Raw genomic sequence first — 25,059 nt, 5'->3', positions numbered from 1 at the left:
TCTCTTGTTTGAAAACAAACGCGCATATTCATAAATAGGCTGAGACTGGCATAACGCAAGCGATTCGGCGTGGTCTTCCTACTGTTTTATACTTTAACGTAAATATTCTTCTACAACTACGACAGTAAGGTTTAACGCAAGCGATTCGGCGTGGTCTTCATACTGTTTTATACTTTTACGTAAATGTTCTTCTACAACTACGACAGTAGGTTTTTATGACAATACATATTTATGTTTCAAACCGGCTGCATTGTTCGTCCTCCATATGGCTTCGATTAGAGCACGCGGAGCCTTACAACCCATGCTGACAAAGGATCGCTGCGCAAAAAGAAATAGTGTTACACGTTTAAGGATATTTTCTCACTGAAACTAAACCCTTTTAACAAAGATGTTTAATTAGATGTGTAGACTCATCCAAAATAAAAGAGTTAAGAAATTGTATACATGATACTGGACGTAAGATGCCAGAATTCGTCACATCTTTCTGACCTGTGGCAGAGGTAATATGATCGCATGGAACCCTGGGTACGAGATTGTTTTTCGAATAGTCTTATGGTTGTCAGCAGACTGCGATCTTCCATCAACGCATGCTTGTCGGGAGATCCGACTGGCGGGATCGAGTTACCAGACTCGCTGACTTGGTTGAGTCATGTCACCTTATCACATTTGCGTAGTTCGATGTTTCTGCTGCTGATCACTGAATGGTCTGGTCCAGACTCGATAAACAGGCCGCCATATAGTTGGAATATTTGCTGAGTGCGGCGTAAAACTCAGGTCACTCACTCACTCACTTTGTCATTTCGCGAAATGACTGATTTCGCAATCTGATATTAACAAATAGGGGTAGTAAACAAACAAACAACAAACAATTCAATTCCTACGGAAGCGTATTTATGCCACAATCTAAAAAATACCACCGTCAACATCTGCGAAGACAATACGTTCTCAGAAACCACGTATAGTGACGGTCTTCTTGGAGATGAAAGAATCTTCGTCCTAGTTGAAAATATCTTCTTCGAGGATGAAAGTATCATCGAAGAAGGTGAAAGCATTATCTAGGAAGATGAAAGTATATTCCACAAACGATGGGGTAGCCTAGTGGTTAAAACGTTCGCCCGTTACGCCGAAGACCCGGGTTCGATTCCTCACATGGGTGCATTGTATGAAGCACATTTCTGGTGTCCCCCGCCGTGATAGTGCTGGAATATTGCTAAAAGCGGCGTAAAACTTTATTCTATAAGGTGCTAACTACAATACAGAACTTGCTTATAACGAACTGACAGGACTGTGGGTGCCTACAGTTGTAATAAAGCATAATGATTAGTGGTCATTTTGAGGTGAGGTGAAATGGGTTTTAATGACGTACGTGAGACTATTTCGCTGATATGACGACGCGCATAGTAGCTGCTTGTTCTGACTCAGACTTAATCCGGATTTATAGTGACAGCTGAGTGAGACACCATACCCGACTCTGTTAGTCATCTTAAACGAAAGCATGGGTGATCATTTGCCATCATGGTTATGAGTAAGAGGAGACCTACGGGATCGGTTAGTCAGGCTCGCTGACGTGGTTGGCACAGGTCATCGGTCCCCAACTGCGCAGATCGATGTTCATGCTGTTGATCACTGGATTGTCTGGTCCAGACTCGATTATTTACAGACCGCCGCAATATAGATGGAATATTGCTGAGTGTGGCATAAAACTAAATTCTCTCATTCGTAATGTGCAGTAGGCGCCGATGATGTCGTCCATGGTAACGATGATCAGCAACAGTGTTCATCTCAGTCACGCATTCAACCACCCTCATCCAGTAGCTCACTCCGAAAGGGCGGTAGGGTGGCCTGGTGGTTAAAGCGTCCGCTTGTCACGCGGAAGACCCGGGTTCGATTTCCCACCTGTGTACAATGTGTGAAGCCCATTTCTGGTGTCCCTTGCAGTGATATTACTGGAATATTGCTAAAAGCAGCGTAAAATTCGCCTGCCGAGGATAGAGGACAGTAGTACAATGTGCTTACGACTTCCTTGTGACGTCACTCACGAATCGTGAAAACTATTACATGGTCATAAATCAATAGGTAGTGACGAGAATGTTAAGAAGTTTCGCACTGATGGATTTATTCTAGCAAGAATGATTCGGACAAAATCTTTTCAATTCATACGTAGTACAATCCCATTTAAATCGTTATCATTTGCGCACTTCTATTGATGCTGCTGTATCAAAAACTGCACAGGTCTGGTGACTAAGAACAATATGTAGGCTATCTATATATCAAGTCCAGTGATCTGCACAATAAAGTGCTTCATATCACCTTCTACCATCAACCCATGGACACGCCGGGCCAGACGACTCTTTTACAGACACAGATGCAGATCACTCAAGATGCAGATCACTCAACAACTCAGAAATAACAGAGCTGAAGACCAATCTAATAACAATCCACACCATCCTGCGGCTGAGGTTTTCCGCCGAATTGTTCCTGCTGGGACTGAAAGTGGAATTCCCAGTTTGGTTAGCTAGTGGTTCCGGTTCCAGGTTACCTCCCAGATCAGTATCTGAGGATCTATGTCTCATGCCGCCTTCATTTCCAATGGCGTCTTGGTCTGGATTACGTCTGTCATAGTCATCATCCCCTGCATCATCTGCACCAGTTTTCAAAACCGCATCTTCCTCATTTTCCCCGAACCCATCTTCTTCATCTGCACCAGTTTTCAAAACCGCATCTCCCTCATTTTCCCCGAACCCATCTTCTTCATCTGCACCAGTTTTCAAAACCGCATCTTCCTCATTTTCCCCGAACCCATCTTCTTCATCTGTACCAAAATCATCTGGAGGTGCCGTGTCTTTATCACTGTTCAGTTTATTCTCCCCATTTGGTGGTACTTCCACATCGCCTGTGTTATTTGCAGCTGCTTTAGATTCTGGGGATTTGGCAACAACGCCATCACCCTTTCTCTTGCCTTGAGGCCATGATCCATCAATGCCCACAATCTCCTCTTTTCCTTCTTGTCTGAATCCATCTGTTCCTTCCCGCGTTGTACCTTCTCTCAAATCCACTTTCTTCTCCCTTCCTTCTTGCCCGAAGCTATCTGTTCCTTGCTGCATTGTACCTCCTCCCAAACCCCATGCCTTTTGCCATGAGGGATTTTTACTGCCTACAGTGTTGTCTTTGCCTGTCTTTACCTGGTCATTATGAGTTCTAGTTGGTTCACTGTTTCCACTATTGTTGACTTCATTTGTCGTCTTTGTTGCCTCATCTTCGTCGTCACCAGGCACAGACGCTGATCTGTCGTGTTTCTTAATCATTGGATATCTACGAGTTGATAACATAGACCCCCCTGGGGTTTTTGGAGATTTCCCTGTCGATCTTGGCAATTTGCTTACCAATCCATTCGATCCTGTAGGTTTACCTGAGCTTCCTGGAAATATCCCTGTCGGTCGTGTAGGTTTTGTAAACCTTCCTGAAGATATGTGTACCGAACCTGTAAATATCCCTGAAATTCTTGACGATCCTGGTGAAGGTCCTGGGGATCTCTCTGGCGTTCCTGGATATCTGCCTGCCAACCCCCCAGAAACCCCCGCCGTTCCTCGAAAACTAGATTGCCCCTTCCCCGTAGCCCCTGTAGTTTCAGCACCGTCAGTCATGCTTGCCTTCTTCGCCTCAGATGGTTCACCCCTTCTACTATCGGGACGCCTTGATTCTTCATAACTGTCGAAACGTTGAGTGACGGCCTTTCTTGCACTTTTATGTTTACACACGTCTGAAAACAAAAGACGCCATGAAGTCAATGTTTAAAAAACCATTTATCCAGAACAAGGCAGAACAGTCTTGGGACAGATATTAAAGCATATTTTCATCATGAAACATTTCCTCAGTGGCTTAGTTTTTCCAGGTTTAATGTTTTTGTAGTATTAATAAATATGGTGCCATTGCCTGTACGCTTGAGAATTTACTAAAGGGTTTAACCTGGATAACTGATGGGATTTTGAAGTGTTAACCCTTGACGAAACTGGACTGATCAACGTTAACTGGAGCTTTTACAATAAAGCAGTGGGACAAATATACCAAGTGAAGTGGTTATCTTTGATAGTGGCCAAATTTATATTTAACAACTCAAAACAAAAATCACGAAACGATAATATTCGCGTCAAACATGTTCGTCAGAGATACCTGGAGGACATTTCTGCAGGCATGTGATTCTACCACGGGTCAGTGGAGTGTTGGTACCCGAGAGGCGACATTTAGCAGCGGCACTCGTGAGGCAAGGGATGTATGCCCTATAGGAACTGGAATTAAACACGAGCTGTAGTTACATACTCTCCCTGTCTCTGTCTCTCACTCTCACTCTCACTATTTCAGTCTGTCTTCCTCTCCCTCTCACCCCCCCCCCACCCCACCCCCCTCTGAGTCTATATGTCTGCATGCCTTTGTGTCTATCTCTGTATCTCTCTCCCTCTCTCTCTCTGGCTCTTCTTTCCCTTCTCTGTTTCTGTCTCTTTCTCTCTGTTTCATCCCCCCCTCCCCACTCTCTCCATATCACGAATCTGTGAAACAATTTATTAACTCTTTGCATAGAAACAGAGAATCACTTTCTATGCTCTCTTCTACCTACGTACCTACAGACTGATCCAGGATCTTCTGAATCAGCCCTTTCGTGAAAACTCGTCTGTACATTGCGCCATCATCGGGCACCTCTCTCCTGTTTGGTCGATGCATAGAGTGGCTGGTAACCCTGAAGCAGCCGTTGGTGAAAAATATTTTCATGAATGTATCACGATGAGTGCCACACATTCAAACACACTGGATTTAGATTGGCACATGGCTTCTAGAGACATCATCTGTGATCGTTTACATACTCAACTGGATGGTGAACACCATGTGTAGTCTCTGATCACTGACATACTCAACGGGATGGTGAACACCTCGTATCATTTGTGATCACTAACATGTTCCACTGGGTGGTGAACTGACATACACAAAGGGATGGTGAACACAATGTTTCATCTGTGATCACTGACATACACAGGGAATGGTGAATGCCTTGTTTCATCTCTGATCACTGACATACTCAACGGATGGTGAACACCATGTCTCATCTATGATCACTGATATACACGACGGGATGGTGAACACCTTGTTTCAACTGTGATCACAGACATATTCAACCAGATGGTGAACACCTTGTAATCTGTGATCACTGACTGTGATCAGCCACATACACAACTAGATGGTGAACACCTTATGTCATCTGTGATCGTGGACATATTCAACTGGATGGTGCATGACACAACACCTCCACTGAATTTCTTACGACAAAGTAGACGAGTTTTATAATATAATTATCAATGAGAGAAAACACTAAATGATGTTTTCACGAGTCGCTTGTTTGCCCTACATACATTAGTCGTATCTCAAAAATGAATGTTCCCGTCAAGTAATTTTCTCTCTTTCTTGGCAAAAAACGGCCCTGAAATCCCATCAATACTTTTATGGTAACATTTTACAGGAGATTCTTTAAAGCAACTTACCAACAGCAAGCATACAAAACAGCCAAGGTACGGGAAACTCCATAGACGCGTCAAAACGTTGGGGACTTGCTTTGCTCTTTCAGAGTTATGCCGGTCAATGGTTCCATATTCGGGTGCACGTTGAACATAATGTTCTCAGCTTTAATGTCACGTTGAAGAAAAACCTAGTTTATTTGGTAGCGTGACGACTGTTAATTAAGAATAAGCCTTCTCACGTGGAATGTTGTTTTATTATTTCATTGTGTATCAAGAATTTCCTGGCGTACAAATGCATGTATGCCATTCGTCCGTTCTCCGTTTGTCTTTTCTAATTTACCTATATTTTCATCAAAGAAATGCTTGAATGAATTACTTTATTACTTTTCCATCAGTTCCCGAACCGTTATTATTATTATGTTTATTATGTTTTATTACACACATATTCACTCACTCTCACACCGAGTTACAACAATCACACATACTCACAGAAACCTTCTCGCTCTCACCATGCACATCGCACATGCGCGCCCGCACACACACACACAAAACACACACAAAACACACACAACACACACACACATACACACACACACACACACACACACACATGCACGCACGCATGCGCAACTATTATATGCCATACTAGAACTGCACGGTATTGAATACCGGTTTATCGCAATAAGCTTTTCAGAACCGTTATACTGGGCAAAATAAAGCAGTTTGTGGAAAAGATGAAAGTGCCTTGGCTCCCTTTTATTATATTTAACTAGGTTAATTTAAAAAGCATATTTATATCACAGATTAACTAAATTCTCTCTCCTTAAAGGCTCACATTCACACATTTCTAGACCTGTGAAGATCCCGGTAAACTTGCCCTTCAGTAACCCATGCGTGTCGTAGGAGGTGTCTAACGGAATCAGGTAGTGAGACTCCCTGACTTGGTTGACACATGTCATTGTATCCCATTTGCGTAGATCGATGCTCATGTTGTTAATCACTGGATTGTCTGGTCCAGACCGCCGTCACAAGAGCTGAAATATTGCTGAGTGCGGCGTTAACGAAACAACCATGCTATTCTGGTGTCCCCAGTCGAATATTTCTAAAACATACTCACTCACACACAGACTTAAATATATTGATTTCAGTGCAAGGTTTTCCTCCTGTATACAATAGGGGTTAATGAGGTTGACCTGTGAATGTGCTCTCTGATACCTCTCTCTGGCACTTCTACTTTGTAGCGCGGAGTTACAGTAACGATGGGAGATCACGGTATGTCCTCGTTCTGTAATGGCTAGATCTAACACTAACCTGTATGGAATATGTCATATCAAGTATTTCCAACATCCGAGTGTACGCTACAAGGTGAGGTTAACTGAAATGGGGTTTTGCTGTGTTGTGGTTTTTAATATGGCAGGTCATTCTGAGAACGTACGCAGATGTTACAAAGTACACAGTCTAGTGCGATTTTGTTTAACGTACGTTGTAAATTCCCTCTGTTCGTCTTTGTTATTTTTACTTATTTTACGGCTGTTTCGAATATCAGATAAGTCGAAGTATTACACTGGTCACTTCGGGTTCGACACACCCCTGTGTGGCTGTATTAGAACCAGGCTAGCTATTCTCAGGCAGCGCTACGAACGTCTTAAGCCCATTCTTAAGACATTGGCTACGATCAAAGTTAAGAATTCTTAGGGCTACGAACGCTTCGAGAATAAGGGCCCAGTGGACCAAAGCTGGTGTTAATGTCCACTACAAAATATTGTTACGTAAAACTGAAGATCCGGACTAGAAATGATCTTCAGTAACACATGCTTGTTGTAAGAAGTGAATAACGAGACCGGCTCGCTGACTTGGTTGACACATCGTATCCCATTTGGGTAAATCGATGCTCATGCTGTTGATCACTGTATTGTCTGGTCCAGACTCGATTATTTACAGACCGCCACCATGTAGCTTGAATATTACTTAATGCTAAACTCACTCACCCATTAACAACGCAACGTGAATACGGCTGTCAAATCTCATACATCGATATTTCAAATAAAGGGTATAAACCAGTAGTTTACGAATGGAATGACAAAATGCTACGAATCGGGATCGGGCCACTGATAACTGAGTATAAACCGGAAAACAAGTGAAAATTCCATTTCTCAAATCCTTAAATATTGGCCAACGATATGTAATTCATTAGCAGCGCGTAGTCTCCCAGGCGGTTGGTAGCCTAGTGGTTACAGCATTCACTCGTCACGCGGAAGACCCGGGTTCGATTCCCCACCTGGGTACAGTGTGTGATGCCCATTTCTGGGGGCCCTTGCTGTGATATTGCTGGAATATTGCGAAGCTCTTATGTAGAGTCCCCTGTCGTGACATTGAACTTTAAACAGCCCCCAACTTTCGATTTCTTCAAATCTCTATTCAAGTCAAATTTTTCACGACTTCGTGCGCTTAGGGCATGGATTAATACCATAATAAACTCGTTGTCATTACTATTACCCACGTCATACTCCGATACGGATTCGTTATATTCAACTAGTATGTCGTACTGATAATACTTATTGCTGTGAATTCATTGGAAATGTATATGATAATCAGTTCCTATATAATGGTGATGCAAACTAATTGAATGCACAACGCCAATGTGGATGCTATGTCACTCTTTAAGTATTCGGGGTTCGATTCAACACATGGATATAATATGTGAAGCCCATTTGTGGTGTCCCCTGCCGTGATATTCCTGGAATATTGCTAAAAGCGGCGTAAAACCATACTCACTCACTCCCCTTAATTATTTCAAATGAAAGGGTGCGTTTTATTGTCATGCCAGCAGTATATTGTAAGAAATCAGAGGTGGCGCTGATCTTTGGTGTTTAGAACTGATGCCCATGTTTGAATACGGGTAACAGACCCTGAATAAGGGCTGAATCGGTGCTCTAACGAATGCTCAGCAGATCCCTACATGACTAAGCGACAAAATCTATGACCATGAAAAATGACGGTAAGAATACCTTTTAAGTTATCTTGTTTGAGAGATTTTGCATAAATCATTTCCAAAATCTGGCGCGACCAAGGGAGGTAACTCTACGACTTAGTATTGTGCTTTCGTAACTACTCGTGTCATTCCGGCAAGCCGGATGGCGTCTCGTACCCCTCTCGTGGCCATGTTTATGACTGGGTCTTGTCTCAGCGCAAACAGGCATGGAGGTAAAAATTGTCTAGTACAATTATCAAGGAAAGCTAACTCTGAATTTCCAACATCCCGTGGACAAAATAACAATGCGGTCATTACTTTTGCATATATGTTTTAGTGTTGAAAGTTGTTCATCCTTAAGCTCAAAGTTTATGTTTAAATAGTGCTTGGTGTAGTTTGGCGAAGTTTCAAAGTTCAACGGTCCCGCCATTTTCATGGTTTGAAATGCGTTTTACTACGCGCGATTTGATTGGTTTGCCACGATTCTTGGCAGTGATGGCGTACGAGAGGGGTACGAGTCTTCTTGTAGGTCACGGAGAGAGACGAGTAGTTACGAATGAGTATTGTGGAGATTTAAACATCTGTCCCAAGCCAGTATTGAATATCAGTTAATTTCATTTTATTTCTGTTGGCACAGTACCCATATACAAACGTTCTGGGGAGTATTTTCAGACATTTTGAGAGAAACGTGCAGTCATGTATGTAACCTTGACCTTAATATTCAAGTTGTGACTTTTTAAATTTTATCACAGAGAAATCGATTGAATTGTTATGGTTGTTAGCGAAGTTTTATATCTAGAAAAACAAACGTTCCAACAATATTTTAAGTATGGTCCATGTTATATAGAGCTTTTCAGGATATATATTGTGTTGAGAAGAACAGGCTGCTTTATTATGCTCTTTGGATGTTTGATTTTTCAGTGCTGTCGTTTTCTTATTTATTTTCCTTCTTACCTCAGTGTCTATATTACTTTTAATGTCTCAGTATATGTACATAGAGTGTGAGCGAATGTCCATGTCTGAGGTTATGGAAAACGAAACCTGAGAAATTCCTTCTTTAATGCAATGAGGGTTCATCTTACTCTCGGCAGGACTCGCTATATGTAATAGTGACTACTGTAAAGAAAAATTGTATGATCCCCAGGAAGGTGAGATGATCGGGGAAAAACAAAGGTATTGTGCTAAAAGTGGCTGCTTTATTATGCTCTTTAGATGTTTGATTTTTCAGTGCTGTCGTTTTCTTATTTATTTTCCTTCTTACCTCAGTGTCTATATTACTTTTAATGTCTCAGTATATGTACATAGAGTGTGAGCGAATGTCCATGTCTGAGGTTATGGAAAACGAAACCTGAGAAATTCCTTCTTTAATGCAATGAGGGTTCATCTTACTCTCGGCAGGACTCGCTATATGTAATAGTGACTACTGTAAAGAAAAATTGTATGATCCCCAGGAAGGTGAGATGATCGGGGAAAAACAAAGGTATTGTGCTAAAAGTGGCTGCTTTATTATGCTCTTTAGATGTTTGATTTTTCAGTGCTGTCGTTTTCTTATTTATTTTCCTTCTTACCTCAGTGTCTATATTACTTTTAATGTCTCAGTATATGTACATAGAGTGTGAGCGAATGTCCATGTCTGAGGTTATGGAAAACGAAACCTGAGAAATTCCTTCTTTAATGCAATGAGGGTTCATCTTACTCTCGGCAGGACTCGCTATATGTAATAGTGACTACTGTAAAGAAAAATTATATAATCCCCAGGGAGTTGAGATGATCGGAGAAAAACAAAGCGCCCTTGAGCAGTTGAATTGGCGAACTGGATATCGGCCCTATACAAATGTGTAGTATATATAAAACTATAGTCTTATTAAAAACAAAATTATTTTATTTTCCGATATGACAAATACCCCAGTCGATACCAGTTATGGTTGGCCGGATAAAGCTGCAGTTGTGTGACCGGTTTGAAAAGGCCTCTTCCGTATTCCGAAAACAACACATACATCACTTGTTGATCAGTATTCATCAAATTTTGATCCAGCAAATAATGCACCGCGGTCTTATAATCCTTCTCGAGCTGCAGCAAAACGCCCCGTGTTCCGATATACATTCCTCCACCAATCCACACTTTATTATTGTGTACAATGTTAATGAAGTCAAGGTTCATTTCCGGTTCCGCTATCTCTGTGACGGCAACGAGACTCGAGTTAAAATCTGGCGGCGCGATGAGCACAAAAGGATCCTTCTGATTGAAGACGTCACGGAAGTACCCGATATCCAACCAGCAGTAGAATTCTGTCTTAAAGAAATTATGTTTTAAGGTGTCTGCAAGGAGCTCGAATTTGGCATGCTGTGCCGAGGAGTATGCAGGCTTCACAGTGTTTGGATAATGTCGAGGGTAATTCTCCTGCTTGTATATTTTCTGTATTCTATTAATAATGTCAAAGCTCCACAAATTATTCCTATTGACGAGAAATAATTTCGTCAGTCTGGATGTGACTTTTCGAACGTTCTTCATATGGTTATAAAACCTTCTTGAATCCGTGTAAATCACCATTGGGTTAAACATTTGACCGTAGAAATTAGCCCACTGTTCGTAAAGCTGGCGCCGCAAGAGTCGTCTCCCCTTGACGAAGTCTCCGATGTCGAAGTAGGCAGTGACGACGGTCATATTGCCTGTAATGTTGCCGGCTTGGTAGACTCTGTGACCGGCATGGGAGAAGATGACGAGAGACATGTTCTTGGTGATCTGAACCGTGCCACCTTGAATATCCTCAGTGTACTGATCCTTTAAACATAAAAAAGACATTGTTTAATGGTCGTGTGTCTGCTAATTTCATGTCACAATCAGCAATAGGGTCCATAAGTAGTCCTTAGTACTTCCGAAAACAAACAACGTTTCATGCCTTTTCGAACACACTCCGGCGCAGCGATGACTGCAGCATAACATCACTGCCACATGTTAATTTGCATATCACGTGACCGAACTTTTCTCTTGTTTGAAAACAAACGCGCATATTCATAAATAGGCTGAGACTGGCATAACGCAAGCGATTCGGCGTGGTCTTCCTACTGTTTTATACTTTAACGTAAATATTCTTCTACAACTACGACAGTAAGGTTTAACGCAAGCGATTCGGCGTGGTCTTCATACTGTTTTATACTTTTACGTAAATGTTCTTCTACAACTACGACAGTAAGTTTTTATGACAATACATATTTATGTTTCAAACCGGCTGCATTGTTCGTCCTCCATATGGCTTCGATTAGAGCACGCGGAGCCTTACAACCCATGCTGACAAAGGATCGCTGCGCAAAAAGAAATAGTGTTACACGTTTAAGGATATTTTCTCACTGAAACTAAACCCTTTTAACAAAGATGTTTAATTAGATGTGTAGACTCATCCAAAATAAAAGAGTTAAGAAATTGTATACATGATACTGGACGTAAGATGCCAGAATTCGTCACATCTTTCTGACCTGTGGCAGAGGTATTATGATCGCATGGAACCCTGGGTACGAGATTGTTTTTCGAATAGTCTTATGGTTGTCAGCAGACTGTAAGGAACCGATAATCCTTTCACGAATAATACGAATCACGAATCGATCTTCCATCAACGCATGCTTGTCGGGAGATCCGACTGGCGGGATCGAGTTACCAGACTCGCTGACTTGGTTGAGTCATGTCACCTTATCACATTTGCGTAGTTCGATGTTTCTGCTGCTGATCACTGAATGGTCTGGTCCAGACTCGATAAACAGGCCGCCATATAGTTGGAATATTTGCTGAGTGCGGCGTAAAACTCAGGTCACTCACTCACTCACTTTGTCATTTCCCGAAATGACTGATTTCGCAATCTGATATTAACAAATAGGGGTAGTAAACAAACAAACAACAAACAATTCAATTCCTACGGAAGCGTATTTATGCCACAATCTAAAAAATACCACCGTCAACATCTGCGAAGACAATACGTTCTCAGAAACCACGTATAGTGACGGTCTTCTTGGAGATGAAAGAATCTTCGTCCTAGTTGAAAATATCTTCTTCGAGGATGAAAGTATCATCGAAGAAGGTGAAAGCATTATCTAGGAAGATGAAAGTATATTCCACAAACGATGGGGTAGCCTAGTGGTTAAAACGTTCGCCCGTTACGCCGAAGACCCGGGTTCGATTCCTCACATGGGTACATTGTATGAAGCACATTTCTGGTGTCCCCCGCCGTGATAGTGCTGGAATATTGCTAAAAGCGGCGTAAAACTTTATTTACTCACTCACCCACTCCTTCATTTAAACACCGTATTCCAGGATGATGAAAGTATTATCTGTTTAGAAGAAAGCGTAATCTATAGAGATGACGGAATAGAACATTAAAATGAGGCTCAAAGGCACTTCCAAAGATTACCGGACTTGCCCTTTTAAGTTGATTCCTGTTGTACCGGAATAGAGTAACACTTTCAGTTTAGCGTGATTTCGCGTGATTCACGGACTAACTTTTGGTGACGGACAATGATTGTGTAAAAGGTAGGGGAACTTGAACTTTGAAGTCTGGTAGAAAGAAACACGTTGAGGAACGTTACAATGACATTCATCTTGTGTATGCAGCATCATTTCACGTTATCACCACACGCAAACACAATGCATGGGAAACACGTGCCCAACGTGAGACCCCCCTACACGTGCATGGGGTGTCAGTATGAACCTAGACATTTTTCAGGCAGGTCGATAAATCACTGTGGACCATTTTTCCGATCATTTTCTTGCATCTGTGCATGGTCAGGGTTTTCAGGGTCAAATCACTCACCGCTGACTGAAAATTATAAACATGAAATTTTCAAGTCATACTCCAGTCACCTAACAAGGGGGATAACTGAACGAACAGCTTCGCTTTGAATGAAATCCATGTGGTGATGCATTCACAAAACATCCACTATTGTTGTATCAACATTGATTCAATCCCATATATCTCCCAATTTTGACAATCGTACATTGAAAGTACAGTTCCCCTACTTTTTTAAAGAGTATATTATCAGTGCGTATACGATGTCATCAGCAAACACAGACTGAAATAAATGCCCGCAGATTTCATCTTAGAAGCGACCTTGACGCTGATCTAATTACACGCAGCTTCAACTGATTTCAGTCACATGACTGTAGACCTTTCCCTCGATGATTACCAGGCGATTGTGATATTTATGGTAATAAATTGAATGTATCTTGAAAAGCACACTTTGCAACGTTTGCTATTACAAATAATGAACTCGTTATCGCTCGAATGGCCTGTCTGAACTTTAGAATCATAAGCACACACGCAGCTATCTTCATTTTAAATATTCATATTTATTCTTTATTTCGTGGCTTTGTTTCATGTAGCGAGAAAACTTACTGATCATTGCTTTCCCTCCTTTCAATTTTGGTATATGAAATTTCCTCCATTGATTGTCCGGATTAGCTAATTCTGATTTCGATTTTTCAGCAAACGTACTCAAACGCGCATTCGCTATCCATCAAATGCCGAGGATGGCTCTGAGCTACTGTTCAAATGGGAACGATGAATGATTAAATAACACGAAATGGGGATATGTGAACAAAACATGAATGATTAAATAACACGAAATGGGGATATGTGAACAAAACATGAATGATTAAATAACACGAAATGGGGATATGTGAACAAAACATGAATGATCATAAAGACAGACGATCCTGAAACCTCTGTACCGAACAGGATATGAAATCTGACGTTTTATGATCGATCACAGATCGGTTTGAGAAACTATCATGTAGCATTGTTGTGTTTTCAGTCTTTTGCCTACCGGTGACAAACGGCTGGTGGAAAAATAATGTAGCTAAATTATGGTTCAGGACTTTGTTCCATGATGCGATCGCAGCGCTACGACAGCCGTAAGTCTGTGATACAATATGGAACTTACGATCATTTAGCGCAACGGCTTTTTCGTGGAACTGGGTAATAACTATAAAAAATGATATTTTTGCGCCTAGAATTCAACGTGGTGCTGTTCTCTGGCGTTTCCCTGACTGAATTGTACTCAGCTAATAGCGCTCAGCGAGACCGTGTAGGTCCCTACATCCGCTCCTCAGGTACCCGTTTAAAACAGCTGGGTGGACTGAGTGCAGTGTGGACGAAGTGCCCTGCCTAGGGACACAACACAGTATGAGACTCAGGTCTGAAAGGTTTGGTGCGTCCACCGGGATTCGAACCTGGACCTTTCGCGTGAGAGGCCTTTGGTACGTTGGGCCCGCAGCATTTCGGGGATAAGGACAAACACTGCAACCAACCGACCAGCCAACCCTCTCACCATCAAAACCAACCAACACTCTCACAAGCAAACCAGCCAACACTCTCACCATCAAAACCAGCCAACCCTCTCACAAGCAAACCAGCCAACAGTCTCAACATCAAAACCAGCCAACCCTCTCACCAGCAAACCAGCCAACACTCTCTCAACAACCCCAATCAACAAACTGGTCAACACTCTCTCCAGCAAAACTAACCAACCCTCTCAACATCAAAACGTGCCAACACTCTCACCAACAAATCTGCCAAAACCCTCACCAGCAAACCAGCCAACACTCTCACCAGCAAAACCAAGGAATCCTTTCAACAAACCCAACCAACAAACTGGTCAACCCTCTCATCATCAAACTAGTCAACACTCTCTCCAGCAAAACTAACCAACCCTCTCAGCATCAAAACCTGCCAACACTCTGACCAACAAATCTGCCAAAACTCTCACCAACAAACCAGCCAGCCCTCTCGCCAACAAACCCTCTCACCAACAAAACCAACACACCCTCTCACCAACACAACCTGCTAACCAACAACACAAATCAATCAACTCCCTCACCAACAAACCAACCAACCCTCTCACCAACAAACCAACCAATCCTCTCACCAACAAACCAGGCAGTGATTAAGAGATCACTATGTGTATGCAATCGATACCAGCTATAGAAAACTATAAATGTCACAAGCGATAATACTTATCAGTGGATATATGAATATTTCATGAATAAGATGCAAGTACGAAATCAATATGGTAGCTGTTTGCTTCACAACAGCAGGATTGCGCCTGCCAGATTGTAGCACTTCATTTAAAGTGACGTAAAGGAGAAAATATACATTTGGTGCGTTGGGAAAATTTTCGAAAAGAAAACGTAACTGGCGTATGAAGTGTGCAGATTAGCGTTTATGTAGGCACTATCAATACACTTTATAAAATACTTATATCCATTCTCTTTTTTAAATAATCGCCTAACACCGGGTATGTCGGAGGTGGTAGGGTAGCGATGTGGTTGAAGCGTTAGCTCGTCACGTCGAGGACGTCGATTCCCAACAATGTGTGAAGGCCAGGTTTGGGTCCCCAGACGTGATATTGTTGGAACTTTGCTAAAAGCGGCCAAAAACTAAACTCACACACTCACTCACTCGCTCACCAGGTCTGTAGTTTCTTTTGTACACCAGTACACACTCACCACCGTGTCTGGCAGTGGTGCATGTTTAATCGAAATTTCAAATTTTAATATTTAATTTTGCAAATTACCAACAAAAATGTATTGGATAATTAAAAAGCGTCTGCGTGAGTATGTTTCCATGGCGCTCACATTCGATGTGAAAATTAGGGCTGGAGAGGTTAACCCTTGTACCCGGGTAATGAGTTAGGTACCCGTTTAAATATCCCACCCCATTATATTCATGTGACTAATACATTAAACAATGTAAGATGTTATTTTTCATGATAAAAAGGTTGTAGTGAGTGAGTGGGTGGAAATTCGGGACCGTCCAAGTCCATGTGATACTCGCTCTAACTGAAATGAATTCATTTTCCGAGCTACAGACAACTGTTTGGGTAATTGAGTTATGTGATCAATTGTGTTCATATCAGCTGGGTATCCTAATTTTCCTTTGAGTACACAAAAAATTATGCTCACCTCAAACTCATTTGGGTATTTTGCCATTTTCCATTAATTGTAAAATATAATAGAGATTTATTGTTAGCGTTTGGTATTTATATATGATACGCAATATGGGAAACGATTAGAAATAGCTTGTTGAACTCCATTGTTTCATTCACCTGATGAAGAAGTAAGAATATACTTCGAAATGTCGTGACTCTTCACAATAAAGAAGTTGTCATACATAAAAACTCGTGTCTTTATGTGTATCACTTCTAAATGCCTTTCAAAAACTCTAAACGATACGAAAGGCTGCAAGTTGTCAAGTTCTTGTCCTGATATAGATTCTCAGTTACACTGTCTATACACCGGTACGCAAGCTAAGATTCACATTTATGTGTACGCATGTAAGATCACATTTATTGGGTATTTACAAAATACAACCGTACTTGTACTTAACAGACTTGATAGGAATGAGTTTTCACATAAATATCTGCGTAATTTACGCAGATATGCTGCTTATCTGTACCTCCGAATCTGTACCTCCGAATCTGTACCTCCGAATCTGTACCTGTACAAACGAATAGCGTCTTACGTTGCTGTGAGTCTTATCCAAGATATATTAAGACACGGCGCGCATGCATTAAAAAGGGGCTTTACCTGCACATTGTTTAAAATCTAAACCTGGCACGCACACGCGCACACAGGTACGCACGCACAGACTACTTTCCTAGAGGTCATAAACATACCTTGTGTCTGTGATCGTATCTTATGGATCTCCGTGCTCACTAATATTCCAGGTATGCAGTGAGTGAATGAGTTTAGTTTTACGCCACACGCCACATTCCAGCTATATGGCAGGCGGTCTGTAAATAATCAAGTGTGGACCAGACAATCTTGTGATCAACAACATGAACATCGATCTGCGCAATTGGGAACCGATGACATGTGTCAACCAAGTCAGCGAGTCTGACCACCCGATCCCGTTAGTCGCCTCTTACGACAAGCATATAGTCGCCTTTTATGGCAAGCATGGGTTGCTGAAGGTCTGTTCTACACCGGGACCTTCACGAGTCAGGTATATAGCGTATGCCTGTAAATAATCTGGAATAGGCCATACAATGATTGCCATCATGAACATCGCTCCTGACCTCCCGATTACGTCAATCTGAGACTTACAGTCTCTCACATGGACCAACACGAAATTCGTGAAACGCCTGGCACATTCAAGTGCATACTTTATTTGTTTCGGACTTTCTTTGTCGAATATATCTATCAATATTTACCTTCAAGAAGAAAACAGGTGTGTTCATTTGAATAACGAACAAGACGCACATATTCAGGGATCCCATAATTCCTAGGAGCCATAGCAACCACAACTTCCGTTTCCGGGACATCAGCGCCGATGGATGAAAGCTTCTGGACACTGACATTGGCACTGCAGCAAAAAAACAGGAGTATATAAATGACTACAGTAAGTGGATAATATTATTACATCTTCTAGCACGTTGTATGGATATACACAGATAATGTTTAAAATCAAGTATACCTTGAAAATAGCAGGTTGAACTAATGTACGCATGTTGTCACTTGGCTGACAAAGGACAGTTCTCCAGGAAACATGTCGGCATGAAGCCAAAAGGGAAACTCAGTGTGTGCATATGGTTTTACGCCGCTTTCAGCAATATTCCAGCAAAATATTTCTTTTCAAAAGAGAAACTTCGTATTCTCTCTTCAGGGCACTATGAAAGGACAGGAGATAGTAAGATGGTTACATTGTTATTGTTTCATTGCTGAGATTTGTGTGATGTACTCGATACACTGACAGTGCCACAATCGGTTCCATTAGGCTACACCGCCGTTCCAAAACATGGGTATACAGAATGTCAAGTCACAACATGGGACCCGTGAAGGTCCCGGGGTAGAATAGGCCTTCAGCAACCCATGCTTGCCATAGAAGGTGACTATGCTTGTCGTAAGAGGCGACTAACGGGATCGGGTGGTCAGACTAGCTGACTTGATACATGTCATCGGTTCCCCATTGCGCAGATCGATGCTCATGTTATTGATCACTGGATTGTCTGGTCCAGACTCGATTATTTACAGACCGTCGCCATATAGCTGTAATATTGCTAAGTGCGACGTAAAACTAAACTCACTGACTCACTCACAATATGGACGTCGAGAATGGAGAATGACAGCCCGCAACCGATTTCGAATGGTATGTGAGGACAGTCGACCTCTAAACATCTCAGCCTTGATAGGTGTAGCCGGCAGAAATCTGTCACGTAGGTGACGTAGGACGATTTGATTGCACGTGTCTTCTGCTCGTGACGTCACACGTGGACGATCCGATCTTGGACAATCAGAAGTGGTGCCACTTTGTTGTAGACGACCTCGCAAGTCATACACAGTACGACGGCTGGATACCATTGCTCTTGCGACGTCAATAACCGACCTACCCGCTTGCAACATGCCAACGGCACGTACACTCTGTACGTTTGACAATCGTGCCATATAAAGTACCGTTAGAACTGTGGTTTAAAAGTGTTTTTTTTCAGTTCTTGAGGCCAACGCAATCTCGTGCAAATGAAGAAAACTTCGATGCGAAGATCACGTGATCGACTGCATATGCACAACGTGATTTGGCACTAAGGCCATTTGCACAACAAATGGATGGATTTGAGTGGGCTGTGCTAACATTTTTTCTAGAGTCGGAAGATAGGGATCCCATTTTGAATACATAGATGTATCATCAGAGAAGAACTATTCATTATTTTTCAAAATTACATTTTGCGAATTTTCATTTTTGATTCAGTATATATCGATGAGAACTATTGATCGAAATGGGATGCCTTCATGGCTTTATCCGGAAATGTGTTTGGTTCACGAATCTTTCATTCCAGAAGATCTATGCTTAAGGAAACGTAAATATTGAGTTCGGACTGTACTGAATTTTCTATAAACAACGGGACCACTTGCGTAACGACCAGCCTAAATATGATCCTGTTTATTCGTTTACAAAGCGAAACGAGAATTTCCTGTTTCATAGCATTGGCAGCTCAGATCTAGAAAGGCCAGCGCTGTCGGTCCGTACAGACTGGAATGGTCGTGCATAGAGGATGCATTTTAAGAAAGTCCAGCTGATTGAATTCAAACATTGTAAACAACACTGTGCCCGTTCTTCTCGTGACACCCCTCGTGATATTTCGTGATATTCAAACGACTTAAACAGATGCATGCAGGAAGATCTGGGTTAGAATTTATCTTCAGCAACCCATGCAAGTTTCCACTGACTGGATCGCGTGGTCAGACTCACTGTCTTTGTTGATAGCGTAGATTGATGTCAGTCACTGCATTGTCCGGATCAGTTGAAGTTTTACAGACCAACGGATAGCTAGAATATTGCGAGTGGAATAGTACAAATAAACAAACATAGACAAATATAGACAAATATAGACAAAGACACCATACCTCTGAAGACGGTTAAGTAGACATCCTGGAAACGCGCTTCCACGACCCGTGGCTACAGTGAGCTTGTCCCAGCCTTCACAGTCGATGAGTTGTAGGCGCTCAGGATGATCTTCATTAATATTTACGTATTGACCTTTCGTGTCTTTCAAGAACTTTGATACGACACGTGGTATCTGCTGGGACTGTTAACAAGGCGCCAGTGGTAACGAAGACCATTGTGGCTTAGTTGTGGCGTTTGTACGTTTTAGTGGATCGATAATGTCAAAGTGCGTAGCTAGATTGACGCTGTTTATAAATTTATTTTGAACGGTAATCAATATACGTTCTCGCGCAAGTGTGTTTTGAGATGGTTATATATCCTGCATTAGGGAAAAAAAACATTGTATTCAGCGAGCCTTAGCGAGCTAAATACATATAGTCCATGTGCCAGACCGAATTTCATTACCAATTTGCTGAACAGATTTGGTTATGATATTTTGTTAGCTTGATATATGAGGTGTCTAGAAATGGTTGATGGACCTTCAAATCACTTTGCCAAATGCCCTTTTGGTGGCCATCTTTAAATATGGCTGCCAGTTTTCTCTTCAAATATAGGGGGTTAGGGAATCCGCCATACACAGGATTGTCCAATTGATGTGCAAATGGGCTCAAAATGTTCCTAATAACATTCCGCATCTCCTGATATATGATTTGTGTTGTTTAATTAAAATTACCTGCTTCATATTTGCAAAATTTGCAAAAGTGATATTTTTTTCCTATTTCACGATTTTCCTTCATATGTTCAGTCCCAAAGGCATAAAAGAATCCAGGATGGGCAAAATATGACTTGGGTAGGTTAGAGGGGTGTCTTAGGCATCCACAACAACTGTTACATTGACTGTAATTCACATGTATGTGATCAAATAATCAGTTTTTCAAACATAAGCCTTTTTCAGCAAATTTGGAAAATGGTGCCATATTTTGCTATACCCCTACAAGTCAAGTGCACAGATACACTTTGAATACACTGAAAATAACAGGAATTGAAGATTCTAAAACTGAAATTCAACTCATTGTGGCTCCAGCAAAACCAGCCACAAGGTGCAAAACATTATTTTAATTACCTTTCCTATGAATAGCTGATAATAGACACCGTTGCACTCCACTGATGCAACAATGGTTACCGTACGTATTAAACTGATCAGGGGATCAAAACCCTTGTCACTGACGCTACTTGTGCCTGGTTTCGCTGGAGCGGGCCACGTTTTTAGTCGTTCAGTATTCAGGTTTACCAAAAAGATGTCTTTATCTTACTCTATTTGGGATTTTATTTATAGTTGACACACAGTTCGCGATTGACTGATCAACAATGTATTCACACTTTAAACCAGTATCAAGCAACAGGGTTACATACATGTAATATGAACATGAACTTGTGCCTCTCAGTAGTGCATTACGAATTCCATTTAGACCAATTTTCAATATTCTCCCCCACTGTCGCTGTCTTCCAGAGGCTGACTGTCTGACTGGTCCCCATTCTCTTCTTCCATGTTCGCACAGTTTATCAATTTGCATGCTGAAGTGCAACGGAATCCATTTGCCACGCATGGACAGCTTTCATCGCAACGACGTGGACATTGTCAAGACATCAGCTCGAGGACAATCTCTGGAGCTGGATCCGTCCGTAACTATCAGCAGGAAAGGGTAGCAATGGTGAATTCTCCAGACTTCTTCTCCAGATCGCTGCTTGGTAATTAGCACGATTTGTATGCTGCCTTAATGCATCTTCACATGGAGGCAGCAGTCCTGATGAATTATCCCCTTTCCGTGCCTGGAACATTTCGTACCTCAGTGTATTGACCTCCTTGACCTTTGTATTTAGACAATACATGCTGCACGTGAATGCCTGTGTTATTTGACACATATCCTCTGTGACTTCCCATTGCTGACCAAAGGTTGTTAACATTTCTTTGAAATCCCTATTGTTGTTAACCTGATTCAGAGCTTTGACCTTGCCTTGTCCAGGAAATGAGCTGAACGAGTCGTACCCAGTAAATGAATGGACACCAATCAATGCATTGCACACATCCGTTCCAAGAACTGTCTATAAGTCTCACTGCATTTTTCTTGCCCTTTCTCAATAGTACACGGGTGCCTATTTGTGAGTGAAGGGAGAGCAGGATCATGAACACATCAGTGTCTTCCGAAATCACTAGAACCTTACAGTAGTCTGCCGCAGCATGTTTCACATGGATCATCATCCGTGTGTCCGCTTCTTCTTGCGTGGACCATAGTTGGACCATCTCCACCCCGTCATCCTTTGATACCCGGAAACATCCTTCACCTGATGTTACCATGAGTACCACGTTACCCAGCGTCTCTCTCCTACACTGCTCCTTCCAACTCTCGGCTAAGAACACAGTGAGTTTGGCCTTGCTTTCTGTGCTCGACATGATCCTCTTCCAATTTTTGATTTGATGTCTAGGTTTTACCTGACTGAACACTATTCCATGTTGAGAACCATGTGTGCAAACAGTACCTTGAAATAGTTTTTTTTTTTTTTGTTTGTTTTTGTCGTGTGTTTATTGCCTGAAGTAAGCATCCATATCTACTAAAGTGAGTCTAAACTTTTGATGGAAGCAGCTCGTTGCATGTCAGCTTACGGTGGCAAGAAAGGCCGGAGTGATCCTATCGTGGTTCCATTCCATATCAAACAACCTATGGATAGGGTCCCGTACATGTGTCACAATGCGATCGTAGCGCTACGACTCCCGTAAATGGATGTTAAAGTATGGGAGTTACGGCCACCTCAGTGCTTCGATCGCTTTGTGAAATGGGGCGCTGGTCTCAGTGGACTTTCACCAGTCAAACTGATCGAACCTACGAGTATGGGTGTGGTGCTGTCAAATTCAGAAATATACAGGGGCGCCTCGAGATTCGGGCCCACCACGTCATAGGTTTGTCCAACGGACGCTTTTGAGATAACTTAGTTGGCTTGTTGTGTAACGCCACCCTAAGCAATATTCCAGCAGTGTGTAAATAATTAAATCTGGACCAGGCATCCAGTTATGAACAGCATGAACATCGATCCGGTTACGATGCATGAATCAACCAAGTCAGGGAGTCTGGCCAACCGTTAGTCGCCTCTTACAAGCATGGGTCGCTAAGACCAATTCTAACCCGGATCTTCACGGGTTCTTTTGATATCAGAATCCGGTTCCGATAGAGTAAAGGAAGCAGCCGAGTCCCTAAGAACTGAGAACCTGGCAAGGCCACCAGTTAACGCCACAGTTATATGACTGCGTTTCGTAAATAAGGGGCGTCTTCTCTGTGTGTATAGACTGTGGCTGGGCATTAGCTTTTTCATCCTTCTCTCAGGTACATACCGTCGCCTGGAAACCAGAGTGTACCAAGTCACAACAACCTATTTTCGAGAAATGAGGTATCAAGCAGTGAGTTAAGATTTAACTTCACATCGGCAGTGTCTCAGTCATATCGTGGCGAAAACAATTTCTATGAGAAAAATGAAAACATTTTGAAGAATGAAACCTGTCACGACGGACAGTAAAAATATTAGGCTATCACAGATATGGGTATAAAACTAGCATGGAAGAGGAAAACTTTCTAGTTATTAAAGGAGACAATATAATATAAAACACGGGCTATAGATCACCTACAACTGAAGGTAGATTACCATACTAGGGACCATGGGGACGTACAGTACCTTTGCTCCCCGAATGGACCCTAGTCGGATTTACATCATACCCTCAGCCGCTGTCGAGTGGATTATCAAGTATAGGAGAACGATATTTTCCATTTTTTAGAATTTTGCACAAGCATGTGACATGGCAAAATGTCAGACATGAGCAAATCATGAGCTCAATGCATTAAAATAAATAAATTCTCGAAATATGACTGGAGATACAAAAAGGCCAAAGAAATCGTGATTTTTTTTTTCTCAAAACCAAAGTGTTCTAATGGCCGAAAACACAGCTGAAATTCATAATTATGTGGATGTTGTTTTTTGTCTTGTTTACCAAGGTTGACGGTATTTTTCTTGTTTAAACACTTTCATAAGGACTATATGTAATGAAATAACGCAGAAATAAGAACAGAGTTCAATATTCCATTTCCATGATGAAAATCACTTCAAAATTTGTAAATCTCAAGGTCACGTGATCAAACTGAGCTTGTTCATTGGTCAGTGGACCACTCGAAAACTAATGTGATTTTGCATGGAGACAGAACAAAGTGTGTGTTTGAAAACACACATTCAAGCAGGAAATCACTGTAAATAAAGTTACCAGAGTAACAGATCAGGCGCTAAAACCTACCCCGAACACACTAACGCTAATGTTTTCAAAAGTGGACATAGAACACTCTGGTTTTCAGGTGTCGATACAGTTGACAACTAAAAATATCTAAAAACTGCGTATCCATGACATAAAACACCTGGGTGACAGGAGAAACCCTGCATACATATTGTATCCCAATAGCCTATATCGAAGCTCATGCTGTTGATCACTGCACCGTCTGGTCAAGACACGATTACAGACAGTCGCCATGACCAAGACCAAGAAACTATGAAAACAATTCAACAATTGTTCTTGCAAATTATACCAGCCTCAGAGATCATGAGTCTAGTATTTCAACGTTTTGTCAGTCATGTGTGTGCGTGGTGGTAGTGGTGGTGAAAGAGAATTTGTAGCTTAGTGGTTAAAGCGTTGGCACATCATGCGGAAGACCAGGTTTGATTACACACAGAAGTACAATGTGTGAAGCCCTTTTCTGGCCCCCATACATCCTCGATATCTCCAGGGTATACGTTCTGATAAGTCTCCACTATACCCTGGACGCATCCACGGGTCGACCCGATAATTTTATTACCTCCCTTTGCTGGCTCCGCCTTCTCACAGTAGCCAGTCAGCAAGGCCGCCGTTGTAACCGAGCTTGCCAGTGTCAACAAAGGTAGCAGTCGCAACTGCGAAGGTTTGCTCGCCGTGCGACCCACAATTTGGGAAAATCATACAGGCAAATTTATAGGTCCGAAACTTTTTAATTATATATGCAAGAACCCCATCAACCTCTTTCAGAGAACCTGTGCATGGTTTGTTTGCTAAGGTTAATAGGTTAGACAATTTACAAAGCGAAAGTGAGTTGTGATTGGTTCGCTCAACTTCCCAGCGTAGACACCTGATTGCATGTAAAGCCAGCCAAGG

At 42.0% G+C, this 25,059-nt stretch overlaps 1 protein-coding gene across 1 annotated transcript; it reads right to left on the bottom strand.

The window, feature by feature from the left end:
• Positions 1–10,351: 10,351 nt before the first annotated feature.
• Positions 10,352–17,784, bottom strand: LOC137262213 (uncharacterized). Its single transcript, XM_067800009.1, has 2 exons — positions 17,674–17,784; positions 10,352–11,257 (listed from the first exon to the last, which is right to left on the bottom strand). The coding sequence occupies exons 1-2, from the start codon at positions 17,782–17,784 to the stop codon at positions 10,352–10,354; spliced, it is 1,017 nt and encodes a 338-aa protein (XP_067656110.1).
• Between the last annotated feature and the right edge of the window lie 7,275 nt (positions 17,785–25,059).

The sequence above is a fragment of the Haliotis asinina genome, chromosome 14 (assembly GCF_037392515.1).
Source record: "Haliotis asinina isolate JCU_RB_2024 chromosome 14, JCU_Hal_asi_v2, whole genome shotgun sequence".
NCBI classification, from domain to species: Eukaryota; Metazoa; Mollusca; class Gastropoda; order Lepetellida; family Haliotidae; genus Haliotis; species Haliotis asinina.
Note: the sequence above shows the minus strand (reverse complement) of the source record. Positions and strands in the feature narration are given on the sequence as shown.

Bases quoted from the DNA above. Each gene is read 5' to 3' on its own strand.
- LOC137262213 (XM_067800009.1), bottom strand. From the start codon at position 17,784: ATGTCCCGGAAACGGAAGTTGTGGTTGCTATGGCTCCTAGGAATTATG. The intron at 11,258-17,673 runs GTAAATATTGAT...TTATGTTTAAAG, and splicing joins CACCTGTTTTCTTCTTGAAG to GATCAGTACACTGAGGATAT.